This window comes from Thermobia domestica, chromosome 14 (assembly GCF_964235325.1).
Source record: "Thermobia domestica chromosome 14, izTheDome1.hap1.1, whole genome shotgun sequence".
NCBI lineage: Eukaryota > Metazoa > Arthropoda > Insecta > Zygentoma > Lepismatidae > Thermobia > Thermobia domestica.
Genome location: NC_137467.1, coordinates 30904407 through 30918719, shown reverse-complemented (window position 1 = coordinate 30918719; position 14313 = coordinate 30904407). Strand labels below are relative to the sequence as shown.

At 37.5% G+C, this 14313-nt stretch overlaps 1 protein-coding gene across 3 annotated transcripts in view; it reads left to right on the top strand.

Moving 5' to 3' along the window:
• The window catches only part of LOC145669606 (cyclic AMP response element-binding protein A-like), a 472254-nt gene that overhangs the window by 339688 nt on the left and 118253 nt on the right, over positions 1-14313 (top strand). For all 3 annotated transcript variants that reach the window (XM_081737832.1, XM_081737831.1, XM_081737833.1), the window contains exon 2: positions 6850-7066. In XM_081737832.1, the coding sequence (XP_081593958.1) occupies positions 6850-7066 (217 nt within the window). The remainder of the gene's footprint in view (positions 1-6849; positions 7067-14313) is intronic.

Genomic DNA, 14313 nt, shown 5'->3' with positions numbered 1-14313 from the left:
GTAATCATCTCTTAGATAGGTAGTAGGTGTTTAATGCGTGTGTGTTTGTGCGTGCTGTACTTCGTAGGCGTGGTCATTCTCAAGGTAAACATTTATAAGTGGAGGACGAATAAATGATGTGCAATTTATGTAAAATTGTGCTGTATTTCAGAAATCGATTTTCTTTTTTCTTTTATTTCTTTTCTTTTTTCTTTCTTTCTTTCTTTTTTTTTTTGTATTCTTCCTCTTATGTCTGATTTTTGTTTTCTGTTGGAATAATGCTGAATGCTTCCGAAAGGGAAAATGTATGTTGGGAGTTCAAATTAACCATATTATTTGATTTCAAGAGCAGTAAGAGTGAACTCAGCTCTTATTTTTCTGTAAGGAGGCGCGGTGTCTCAGTGGTAGAGCGTTCACCTCCGGTCCTTGGGGTCCCTGGTTCGATCCCAGCTCGAGCCGTGTGGACTTTGTGGTGGACAAACACCGTGTGCGTGGGTTTTCTCGGGGTTCTCCCGTTTCCTCCCACCTTCTTCATTCCACCATTTCATTCATTTCTCATCATCACCGTCTCCTTTAGCCTAACCGGCATAACCGTGGGACGTAAAACTTAAATATTTCATTTCATTTTTATTTACCTGTATATATAGGGTAGTCCTTATTTTACGACTACCGAGGTTTTTTGAGTGTCACTCCCCTAAAATGGTTCCATATCAGATCAAAGCAATTCATAAGAAAAATTAGCTCAATTGAATAATATTTAATGGCGCCTCAAGCTTTCGATGCATTTACAATATACAATACAAGGCAAAGGCAATTTGTAAGTTTGGAACGGTTACAGGGAGTAAAAGGGAATACTTCAGTTTAACGTCCCATGATTATGCCATTTAGGCTAAATGACACAGACGATTAATGTTTAGCGAATTATTATGAAAAGAATTGATCGAATGAGAATGTAGGAGGAAACTGGAGAATCGTGAGAAAACTCGACAAACACGATGTGGCCCACCACAAATTCACATGGTGTGGGATCGATCACGAACTCAAGCACCATAGATGAACGTTCTACCACTCAGCCACCTTGCTCTCGTCTTCAGTTATATAGTTAATAGGCCTACCGCGATATCACAAACCAATATTCGACTAGACTTATACTGTATTTCCATCTCTATATATAAGCACACATGTATTTATTGGTTTTATTGTTAAAAAAAAGAATTGGTAAACATATTGAAAATTGGTAAATATGTGTTATACAATGTATTCCTGCATATTAGGGGTAGCTAACATCTTTAGTTTGAGAACTACTTTTCATTTCAGAGATCTCTGGCGGTCTACTTGTCTTAATATAAATCAGTGCTGTCCAATGATAGTGACTGGAACTAAAATAAATTCGATTATGCTTCACTGTTGTGTAATTCATGTTCTTTAGCAATTATTGTCCCATTACAGGTAGAGTTGGTGCACAGGTGGGTTTCAGGACAGGTTGCAACCAATAGATTCTCCGGTATTTCGGGTGCTTCAGCGAGTTTTTATTTTCAAGGACCACAGAGACTTAAATCATATATGCATATCATATATGATGCATATCCTTTAATTAGAAAACGGTACAATCAAACTGGAGAATGGTAAATTTGGAGAGTAGAAGTTATATTTGGGAGGGAAGAACGCCATATTTGGGAGGGAAGATTGGTAAATTTGTGAGGGAAGAATGGTGAATTTGGGAGAGAAGAATGGTGAATTTGGGAGAGAAGAATGGTGAATTTGGGAGAGAAGAATGGTGAATTTGGGAGAGAAGAATGGTGAATTTGGGAGGGAAGAATGGTGAATTTGGGAGAGAAGAATGGTGAATTTGGGAGGGAAGAATGGTTAATTTGGGAGGGAAGAATGGTTAATTTGGGAGGGAAGAATGGTTAATTGGCCAGGGAAGAATGGTGAATTTGGGAGGGGAGATTGGTAAGTTTGGGAGGGAAGAATGGTGAATTTGGGAAGGAAGAAACTCTTTGGAGATTTCCTTAGTGCAGCCTGCTTCTCATTTTGTCCCGCCCCCTGCGTACAAAATTTTGTGGAAGAAAGCCTGGGTAAGAAAAACAGATTTAATTTCAGAGAGTGAAAGGGAAAAAGCTTTATTATAAAAGGCAAGAAGAGCAAAGACTACTTGTACTGAGAAATAAAAAGGGCAAAGAGTGAACCAGATTTTCACGAATAAAACTAAATGTAAAAGATTAATGAGAGCCAAAAGGATGGCAAAACCTCAAGGTGAACGTGAGTCGGAAGATGTTTGGCAGAGTTTGATATGAGAAACTAACGTAGGAGTGAACGAGGAATGTAAATGTACTGAAAGCTATTCGATTTTTACCACTGAGAACACTACACAAACCAGACAGAGAGCTTTTAAGATTGACTGTACCATGATGAATTTTCAAAGACTTCCCTCGCTTCGCTGATAGCAAGAAGACAATGGAAGACAAAAGAACCTTTGCGAATTGTTGATCAGATGATGCAGCAGCCAAGCGGTAGCGAAAGTTCTTTTAAAAGGCCTTCCTCCTTTTTTTATTACTATTATTTCTTTTTTAATTTTTTTCTTTTTTTTCGATAGGGAAGTGAAAATGTCTCTTGCGAATTAGTAGGGCGTGATGTTCCACAGAGTGTAGCCAATGCCACTACTGGAAATACGATGTTGCCAAATTTATTCTTTGTGTATGTTTATTTACATTATTTAATAACTAATTCTGTCATAAATGGCCTATAAGGTTTATTGCCGCAGAAACAGATCTTCTTCATTACATTCTATCTTGTGTCAAGCTAAGCCATTTTTGGATCGTTACTACCCATCTTCCTCAGATCCTGCTTTAAGAGCACACAAGGGAAGCCATAATATCTTTATGTTAATAAATTCGTCCGTCCGTCCGTTACACCATATAATAACTTTTAAATAGAAGCGATTTTTTGTAGTAGATATCTAGAGCAATTATCTCGGCCGACGTCGTTAATAGATTTATTCCGTTAAAATATTCCGTACGAGTAACGATAACTTAAATGGTGTCCATATCCATATACATGCAATCACGTGATCCCCTTTACAGTCGTTAGTACACTTAGTATTATTGTAATACCTTATTGATTTACCCAAAGATCTCTTTCCCCTAGGCTTCGCGACTAGTGATCTGCTTGATCTCAATAATTGCACAATCCCTATAAGTGGATAGTTGAGCTAGTGCTTGAGTTCGAGAGCGTGAGCCCTATAGATAACCATTTTGCACTGACCACGCTCGGACTCATCCTCACTCTTTCAACTGGGCTCGCGCACAATGACGCTCGGACTGCATTACTCACTTGGGCTCGCCCTCACTTATTTCATTGGGGCTCCAGCTCACTTGGGCTTGCGCGCTTAATTATTAGATCCCAAGACTTGTTGACCGGAATACCAGGCCTATGGTGAGGGTTTTTTTTTTTTTTTTTTTTTTTTTTTTTTTTTTGTGAGCGAGTGCACGTACACCCCCGGCTTTCAAAACTGGAGATCGAATAAGACCCTTATTCCGACCATGAACACTTTACCACTGAAAATCATGGCTCTCAAACATGAGATTTTTTTTTTCAAAAAAAAAAAAAAAAAGAATCAGAAGATACTAAATACATCTCATTACTGATGTTTTGTTATTAATTATTCATCGAGCAATAGACTTAAATTTTTGGTGTAGTTGTTGGTTATTGTTGATTTTGAGTTTAGCGTCCTGCTCAGCATTGAGGCTATATGAGACCTGGATCTTCAACTTAATGTGAGATCTGAAGTACATGAGCTGCCATCGGAAGTCGAACACGGTTGAAGGCGCGTATACCAACCATATGGCCACGAAGCTCCTGTAGTTCTTGATGTTCAAAGTCCAGTAAATGACACTTTCAAATTTGTATAAACGCTTTACATGTCTGTTTTTTTTCTTTTAATTGATTTATGGTATATGCTTTATCAATGATTCTCGAAGCTGCTGTAGAGACCAGGATTGCAGTAGGGAATCTAATTTGAGTTGCCTCTTCCAATTAGAGAAAAATACTTAAAATACAAATTCGAGTAGTGGTTATGGTCTCAATTTAAAAATGTAATCTGTCTTATATAGCCTGGGAGCTGAAAATAGGGCGTTAACTTCCCATTAACAACTAAATTACGAAACCATCACAAAGTGGCACACGATCGTTAAAGATTTTACTTTTCGATTTATGCATTTTCTTTGGACGCGTGGGAAAACATCCAGAAACAATAGTATTGCTATGGAGAAAACAGAAAAAAAAATAAACAGTGCTTTACGGAAATCCTGTATATAATGTTTATCTTCTCATTGACTATGCAAATTTAATGCAACAGCATTCATGATATTATGTAATAGGGTAAAGTTGAAAAGAGTTTTACAGCTATTTTTTTCCTTTTTTTGTTTTATTATTTATCTTTTAAACATTTCTGCTGATTTTGATGTACTTGGGATAGCTTTAGCTAAGCAACTCTTTACTTTTCTTCTTTTTTTTTTTTTAATTTCTGTTCCGGGGCCAACTAGATTATTATGTCAGATAAATCACAAGATGAGAAAATGATATGTAAGAAGCTTAATTTGATTGAATCATAATAAACATGTATAACGATACAATATTTGACATTTATCGTGTATTCCGATAAGAGAATGTCACTCAGATGTAAGAAAATAGGACATTTTTCCATGGCATCTGACGTACCTAGAAGGCTCTGCTGGTAATTTCTACTATAACTGTTTTCCCCATTAATATACAAGTACTACTTATTTTCTATTGTGTTAGGTCTATATATTGGTCATCATTCTTTATCGTCTTCTCCCTCTCCTTCCCGAAATAAGTTTCAGAATCAGGTTCGATTTAAAGTTTCCTTCACACTGTAAACTAGTTTTATTAACGATAACGGAACCGATATGCATAAATGGGTTCTATATTTGATTTTGATTCTGGAACCGGAACCGGAACGTATTTTCTTGATGGAACCGAATGAGATTTTCTTATTTAAAAAAAAAGGTTCGTTGAGTCTTTCTATTTCAAGTATGCCCTCGGAAATTATGCGAAACATACTTCGGGCCCACCCCCACCAACCTCTTACGGCGAAAACCCTACTTTTTGCTTAGGGGAAAGAAGTCAATGACCTCGGCTGTGTTGTCAATTTGTCATTCAGTCGTTTGGTCTTGGTGAGTGAAGATCGTAAGCTGGTTAGAATGACTAACAAGACAATGCACAGCGAAGACCGTGAAATAATTCATTATGGCAACACTTCTGCATTCAACAATCGAAAGATTCCGGCCACAGCAACTTCTTCCTCCTCTTTCGAGGGACAAACATCGACAGCAGCGCCGCCAGCAGGGGCATACTTGAAATAGAAAGGATCTAGTACCGAGAAAATTCGTTCTAGAAATTGCAGAGAAAAAAATAGGTTTTATGATTCAGTGGCGTATTTACGATTTTGTTTTGGGTGCTTTGCTAACTTTATTCCTGGGAATGTAAAAATTCTGCAAGATACTTCATTTACTTTAAAATAGTAAATAAAATTCCAGGAAGGGCTTAAGCCCGGAAGTCTCCTTAAATACGCCCCTGAGACAACTATAAGTTTTGTTTTCCAAGTTATCATTTATTTCACAGTTGCTCAACACCGTTTACAACTTGTAAATACTACTACTATTACTACTACTACTGCTACTATTACTACTACTACTACTACTACTACTACTATGACTACTACTACTACCACTACTACTTCTACTATGGCTACTACTACTACACTACCACTGTTACTATTACTATTACTACTACTACTACTACTACCACCACCATTACTACTATTATTATTAATACTTCTTCTTTTACTACTACTATTACTACTACCGATAATAATAGTAATAATAATTGAGATAACGATATCGTATTCGGTTCTCTTCTCAAAACACCGAATTAAAATTTATTTAGGCTCTGCTACCACTAACAACCCTGGTGTAAATTATATTGACGAGCAAGACAATATCAAGACAGTAGGTCTAATGAAATATAGCCTTATATCTTAATCTTTGGAGAGTTATAGATGAACCCCCTTATGGCTAAGCGGTTAACGTACGTGTCTTTGGCGTGGAAGACTCGGATTCGATTCTCGGTGGAGTTCATGAGGTTTGGATCTCACGTTAAGCTGTGGGTCCACGTCTCACTGTTGAAAGGGACAGTAGACTGAAAATCAAACCAAATCAAATATGTACCAATCAATAGATTACATCAACAAGCGATATGCTTGAGGGTATATTTTAGGGATGGCCAATTCGGGAATCTTTACTTTCTGGAATCCGGAAAGTAAAATCAGAAAAAAATCCGGAATTTGGAAAAATTGTAGAATTCAGAAAAATTTCGGATTTTTTTCCGAATTCCAGATTTTTTTCTGAATTCAGGAATTTTTTCCGAATTCCAGAATTTTTCTGAATTCAGGATTTTTTCCGAATTACAGAATTTTTCTGAATCCCGGAAATATTCCGAATTCTAGAATTTTTTCCCAAATCTGGAAACTGAAATTTCCGAATCCGGAAAATTTTATCCATCCCTAGTAAACTGTGATGCGTAGACTTCGAGAAAATGGAGGAAAACTTATTTTTATGGAGCTTAAACATATGCCCTTTGTTGCCAATAATAAATAATATTGTTTATTACGCTTGAATACATTGTTTATTTATTTATGTAATTTATTTATTTACTTACGATCCATATCTGTTTATAATCTTTTCAAAATAGTTACATAACACAAGCTTCATCTTGTAATTTATTATCTATATGTTCTCTTATTGTTTTTACATGTATACTGACTTTTCTCTTTCTGTTCCTATTTTGCAGCAGGCAATATCAGAGGCTTTCAAAGCGGCGGCTGAAGTAGATGTAGAATGGGGGTCAGCCTTATTAGATGTCAAACCCCAAGTCATCCTTCACGACCGTCTTATGACGGATGCAGTCCTTGGTACGGTTCCTATCAAAACAGAGCATTCGTACAGTCTGACGTCAGATGGCGACTCTATACCGGACTCGCCTCTCAGTCTACAAAACAAAATGGATGGTAAGTACCAGATATTTATTTTTACTTATATTTGACTTGCCCAATGGCAGCGTTTTGAGAGAAGTCACATCGGTAAGATATTTATAATTTTATCTCTACATGTTAAGAAAAGATGACCTAATGTACTAAATTCTAGTACATAACTTTCTGAAGTTGTTTGAGGCTTTCTCTCCTTATTACCCGGCTATTTGAGACGATCACAAAGCGTATTTATTGCTCATGCGTACACTTGGAATACGCTGACCATGTATTTAAATGTAGATGGCTAATCACAAACGCGAAAGCAATAAAAACGCGGAGAAAACGTTAGCTTGAGCGTATTTGGTGCATTTCGGAACAATAGACCGCCTACTGTTTAAAAGATTTCAAAAGGAAGGAAAAAAGGAAAGACGTGTTGCCAGGCAAAGGGATTGTAGCAAGAAACAGCTGCTTGGAAGATGGTTTGTGCAGAGTATTGGAACTCTGCTATTACACACCTGGACCTGGCAAAAAGATCCAGAAACCCTGACTGGCTCACAGTATGATTTACAACTCTGGTGAAAGTAAAATTACTGAATAGCCACCTTGGCAGCGTTCGCTACAGGGGGTAACGCTTTCTCAAATAGCCTGTCTTAGATTGTAAATTTTTTATCGATGTGACTTACCTCTAGAGTCGCCACTGGACTTATTACCGGTCGAGTGTAATTAACAATTTCCGATGTTGCCAGTTTTAGTAGACCTATTTCTAAGAATATCACAATTTCAATGAAATACTGCACTGTTGAATTATGTATTACACGTATGACATATTTCTGCAGGCAGATGGCAAATTGGTGAACTAACACCTATGTGTACAAGTGACGTCAGTTATTTGGCAGTGTTGCCAGAGGTGATGGTTTTACATGAGATTTATTGTATTTGCCTATTATCCTTTTCTTGTTTGATTGTAGGCCCTAATCAAATTTGTGAGAACCTAGTACTTATATTTTTTCTCAGTTTTGGAATTTCTTTCTTTTCTTCATAAAATTTTAGGAACATTCTTCCAAGAATACATTCTTTAAAACTATGGTACGAACATATGTTTTGCCTCGGGACCACCGCTTACCTCGATGTAGAAAAATCTTTTCCCTAGATTGTTCCGCATTTTCATACACTACTAATTATAGTAACAGTTCTCACATTTCATATTTATTTCGTATATTACGTATGGCTCTTCTCGTTTGCTTACGGGAGGCGCGGTGGCTCTGTGGTAGAGCTTTCACCTCCGGTGCTTGGGGTCTCTGGTTTAATCCCAGCTCGCGCCGTGTGGACTTTGTGGTGTACAAACACCGTGCTCGTGGGGTTTCTCGGGGTTCTTCCGTTTCCTCCCAGTTTCTTCCTTCCACCATTTCATTCATTTCTCATAATCACCGTCTCCTTTATCCTAACCGGCATAAGCGTGGGACGTAAAACTCAAAAGATTTCATTTTTTTCGTTCGCTTATTCAGCAGCAATATGAATGCTCGTGGTTTCTTCTCTAAAAATTTCCAGTTTTTCTCTTCAAATCGCAACAATCACCTCGACCATGCTATACAATAGCAAAACAAGCCGAGAAACTTGTTATACCTATTGACTTTTTTTACGTGTTGTAATTCTGGTAATATTGTAAATTAATCTAGAAGACCATCTGTATCTGCCTTCCCAACAACACCCCGTTCGTCATATGCAGCATCATATGTCGAACAGTGACGGATCTCACCCGGGGCCTGGGGACCCAGTTTTTTGAGTGACAAAAATAATAATTGAAGCTACTATTTATATATTCTTCAAAGTTAATAGTAAACTTATGATATACCTATTATAGTCTGGGCTTTGGCTGTCCCCTTAGATTTACCTTCTAGATCCGCCACTTATTTCGAAATTTATTTCGATTCTCTTCGACCAGAATTCCAGGACCACAATCCAGAACTTTTCGGTTTCGTTACCACTAACAACTCTGCTTTTTTATACTTTTTAATCCAAGTTACGAAAATAACTCGGAAACCTTATAGAAAATATACCCTGAATTACATCGAAATTATTATTTTACTGAAGTTATCGTTCAAGTTCTTGTGATATTTGATTTGATTTGATTTATTGTCTCGTTCAGCAGCGAGGCTATATGAGATGTGGACCTTCAGCTTAACGTGGGATCCGAACCACATAAGCTCTTGCCGGGAATCGAACTCGGGTCTTCCACGCCAAAGGGTACGGTAACTGCTTAGCCTCGAAGGAGCTCAAATTCTTTTGTATCTTTATGTATGGGACAAAGTCTCAATTTTGGAGTTGATTGTGTACCTTTCAATCCCAAACAATGGATTTATCAGGTAGTTTAAAAAGTATTGAGGTTCTTGCACACGAAATGGCGTTAGTGTCCCATATCTCAGGGTATATGAGTCGCAGCGGATTAAGCGTAACGTAATGTGACAGTTGAGAGTTGAAACTGGTTTTTGTCCAAATCAAAATGTGTTGAAATTCTTATAATCAAATATAAGGCACTGTACCGTAAAGGTGATTGAAATTTCCACAAAATCGCTCTACATTTTATAATTTTCCCAAGTAGCAAGAATGCTTTCGCCCAGTTGACGCGTACTTAGCTTTTGGCTTTCTATGTTTGCCCTTTCAATGCATGCTTTCATAGAATCTCCCCTTTGTTGCACTTGCAAGCGATATTTTTAGATCCTTCGTAGAGCTTCATAGCATCACTGACCATTCATTGGCTATTGACTTGTCGTTAGCGTGAAATGGTTGCGTCAAGCTTGAATAGAACACTGAATGCAAGGTTGCCCCTATGTAGCTTCGTTACTGGAATCCAGCTTTCGGCATGTTTGCACGTTTTCCAATGAAGCCGGATGCAAGCTTGCTGACTTCGAATGCAAGCTCACAGCAAGCAGTTTTCAATTTGTCGCTGCTGCTAGAGTTATTTCGATAAAGCCGCAAGTCTGCACAAGTCTGCACTGACCTGTGAAGAAATACCGCCGACCTGTGTTGTTTATGGGCAAGATACATTATCACAAGCAACAGCAAGACTTTTTTTTTTTTTTTTTGTACAGTTGACATAAGAGGTAGTTGTTTACGAAAGTTACTATGAAATAGACAGACAGAAATGGGCAGAGATGTAAAAAGTCAATCTATGCTTAGTCGAATGGTAGAAGCTTCGTTTTTACGGTCACTTTACAAAAAAGAAATGAGTTGAACTTCACTGTCTGAGACCCAGCTGATCATCAGTCAGGTAAGTTCGGTGACTTGCTTGAGGCCGGAAGATATACGCGCACCTTGAGAGAACCAGAGAAATCGGCAATGGTCATCATTGGCCGTGACCCTAGGAGGTCAAAGCGGCATCCTGTGAACGAGGGAAAGGTCAACAGCCAAATGGCAGCAGTCAAATCTTTTATGAACTAGACGCTAAGGGCATTTTGCCCCCTCTATTCTTCTCTTTTTTTTTCAAGAATGAAAAGAAAAAGAGAGAAAAATCTAGCCACAAAGTATCGTATGTTGTAGAAGATTTATGATAAAAGAAAAGATATACATTGCGGAATTTGTCATTCATTTGTTTTTTTAATGTTAATGCTGACAGCTAGCTGTTTGAAGTCATTAATAAAGACAATTGAAGACGTTGTTTCAGAGAGGTCATGCTTAAAATATTTATGCAATTTAATAAATATCTTTAGGTTGTATTACGTCAAAGTGAAAGCATGGAGTTTACGTATGTATAAATTGCAAATTTTGTCTCAGAAGTAGTTGAAGTGGCGGCTTTTGAAGGAAGTCACTTTTGTAAAAAAAAAAAAATGTATTTTTTATCGCTACAAGCTACGAACAGAAAGCTTAGCGAATATGTTAATTTTTTGTATACAGCAATCTCAGTCTTAGCGACGACTTAAGAGGCCTCATCACTGCGAAATTAAAATACCGCTAATTTTACAGTAATTATGTGATATCTTCAAAAAGATAAAAGATAATCGAAAAGTGGAACAAGACCTCTCTAGACAATATTATTCAGCGTGAGATACCGTTATCATGACTCATTTATCTGCTTTCAATTTCCAGTCATTTAGAAAATTGGCATTTATTTTCGCGTTTCTAAATAACTGCAAACGGAAAGCTACTAGGTGACTCGTGATAACGGTACCTCATGCAAAATAACATCGTCTAGGGAGGTCTTGATCCACTTTTCGATTATCTTTTATCTATTTGAAGATATCACATAATTACTGTAAAATTAGCTGTATTTTAATTTCGCAGTGATAGGGACTCTTAAGGGAAGAAATATTCATCCAGCTTCAAAAAGTTGTTTACAAGAATTAGTGGAGGGTGAGAAGGGATATGCAAGAATTCAAACTTCAGTTTTCACGTTGTGTATACTTTAACACTGCTATTTGTTAGTACGAATAAGATTGACTCTGTGTAGAGTCAAGCACTGGTGTTAGGCTAGAGTTGAGGGTGGAGTAGGACAATTGAAAAGAAAATGCCAATCTTTGCTCTGAATGTACTCACTTGAGCCAATCAGGAAAAAAAAACTACAAAACATCACAGAGAAATATGTATATCCAAACAGACACATATAAAGCTAGAAGGTCTTTTTTTATAATCTTGTTTGACAGTTGCAACCAGAATACTTGTTTGCAGTAGGTAATGTTCTACAGAGCAAAGAATCTACTGTTTACACTCCTCTTTCTTTAACGATGACTCATCATCATCGTGATCATCTTCGTCTGCTGAGTTCACTGGACTCTTCCATGGCCTACCTTACATTTTTATGACGAGAGAAAGAGAGAGAGAGAGAGGGAGGGAGAGAGCGAGAGATGCAAAATAAGTAGATTAATGCCTTTTCAAGTGTAAAAGCATCTTCTTTCTGTCGAAACGTCCTGCTACTTACTTCGGATGCTATCTATCTTGAACCTCTCTCTTTCTCTTTGGGTTTGCTTGTATAACATCTGTTGGAAAACATCTTGATGAGTGGATAGAAATATTTCCTCCCCACTTGTATCGTAGTAGGCCTAATCATATGTATGTTGGTTGTTAGCATAAAATCTAAACATGAAAGAAAGCTTTTATACTCAAGGTCGTGTACAATATGTTGTTCACCTCCTCTACCCAAAAAAAAAAAAAAAAAAAAAAAACACTCGACGAATTTCATGGTGTGAAGAATAAGAAACGTCACACACAAACTTTAAGTAGTTATGGTATATTCAGGCATTGTATTCGTACTCAGGGCATACAATACAACGTAGTTAGTTTTAAAACCTTATTAGTTGCCTGTTTTCAAGATATTCCACTTGACATCTAATGTAAGTATAAATGGAATTAAATATGTTGTTTGACGCTCCTCGTTTATGCGCCGAAACTAAGGAAGAATGATAGATACAGGTTAATTAGTGTCCAGCGATTAAACCTTATGCTAAGGAAAGAATGATAAACACAGGTTAATTAATGTCCGGCGGGTAACCATTATGCTAAGGGAAGAATGATAAACACAAGTAAATTAATGTCCAGAGGTTAAGCCCTTATGCTAAGGGAAGAATTATAAATATAGGATAATTAATGTCCAGTGCTAAGGGAAGAATGATAAACACAGTGAATTAACGTCTAGCGGTTAACCCTTATGCTAATGGAAAAATAATAAACTCAAATGAATTAATGTCCAGCGGTTAAGCTTTTATGCTGAGGGAAAAATGATAAATACAAGTTATTTAATGTGAAGTGGTTAATTCCTTATGCTAAGGAAAGAATGATAAACACAAGTGAATTACCGGTAATGTTCCGTGGTTATATGCTTATCCTAAGGGAAGATGATATATGCAAGTAAATTACTTTCCCATGGACATGATATGTCTTTATGCTACTGGAGAGATGATTTATAAAAACGATTTGTTTCCCTGGTTATGTCCTTATGCTAACCGAAGGATGATAAACACGAACAAATTAATGCCCCGCACTTATGTCCTTATAGTAAGGAAAGGACAGTAGACCTATATGGAAGTGAATCAATTTTCCGTGATTGTGCCCTTATCCTAAAGAAAGATTGGTAAACCCAAGCGAATTAATGTCCGTCTGTTAAGCCTTTATGCTAAGGGAGGAATGATAAACACAAGTGAATTAATATTCCCTTGGTTATGTCTTTAAGCTAAGGGAGAGATTATATATGCAAGTAAATTATTTTTCCATTTTTACAACCTAATGCTATGAGAGGAATAATAAATACATGTGAATTAAAGTACCGTGGTTTATGCCATGTAGACTAGATGAGAGGGGAGAAAATGATAATAAGCTTATATATACGAGATATAATGGCGTACGAAGCTATGTTTTTGATTTTTGATTCGAGGGGGTCAGGGGTCAAAATTTTAATTTGTAAAACCATCCTATAACAGTCCCTGCATATTATGCAACCACCATTGTCCTACTGCTAACATATTAGGATAGATTTCGGAGTCCCATCTATACAGTGGCGTAGCACAGTTTTGTGGGCCCCCCTGCAAAGTATAGAGAAGGGGCCCTAGTTGTAAAGCCGATAGAAGTAAGGTTGAAGTTCTACTTCTTTAAATCTTTATTCATCGCAAGACTTCGGGGCCCCCTGTACCTCGGGCCCCCCCGCAATGCGGGGGTTGCGGGGGCAGCTGCTACGCCACTGCATCTATATCTAGGATTACTTATATGTGTGTGTGTGTGTGTGGTAATCCAGGAATTGAGAGAGACAGAGACTATACCGAAAGCATTGTTAACTGGTTTTCATTTCACTCATTTCTTTAGTTTCGAGAGGAGCGACAACGCCGTAGGCGTTTCCAGGGAATTAATGGGGTTTGCATAGTATTCAGTTCATTTGAGAAACGAGCACTTCTGCTAGTATACAAGAATACATAGGTATAGTTTGTATAGTATGTGTGAATTTTGAATGTAAATATGGAATGTTTACATATGCATTATATATGTTTATGTTCGTGTTCGTTTGACCATTTTCTTATACTTTATTGCTCATACAGGTATTTTGTTTGGGTAGGGGAAAAAGGGGGGGAGAAAGACACACATGACGGCCACACATACGTAACGACGGAGACAATCACACGCACACGACACGAGCACAAATTTTGACCCCCCCTTCCCCTCTTCCTCTGTGTTTCTCACTCTGTGCTCTGTGTAGCAATGACTGAGCTTGTCGGTTGGTCGGTGCCTCTGTGAATAACCTCCGTGCGTGCATTGAAGTCCAGGTTCAAGGCCATTACGTTGAAAAAAAAAACCTAATAATAATAAAA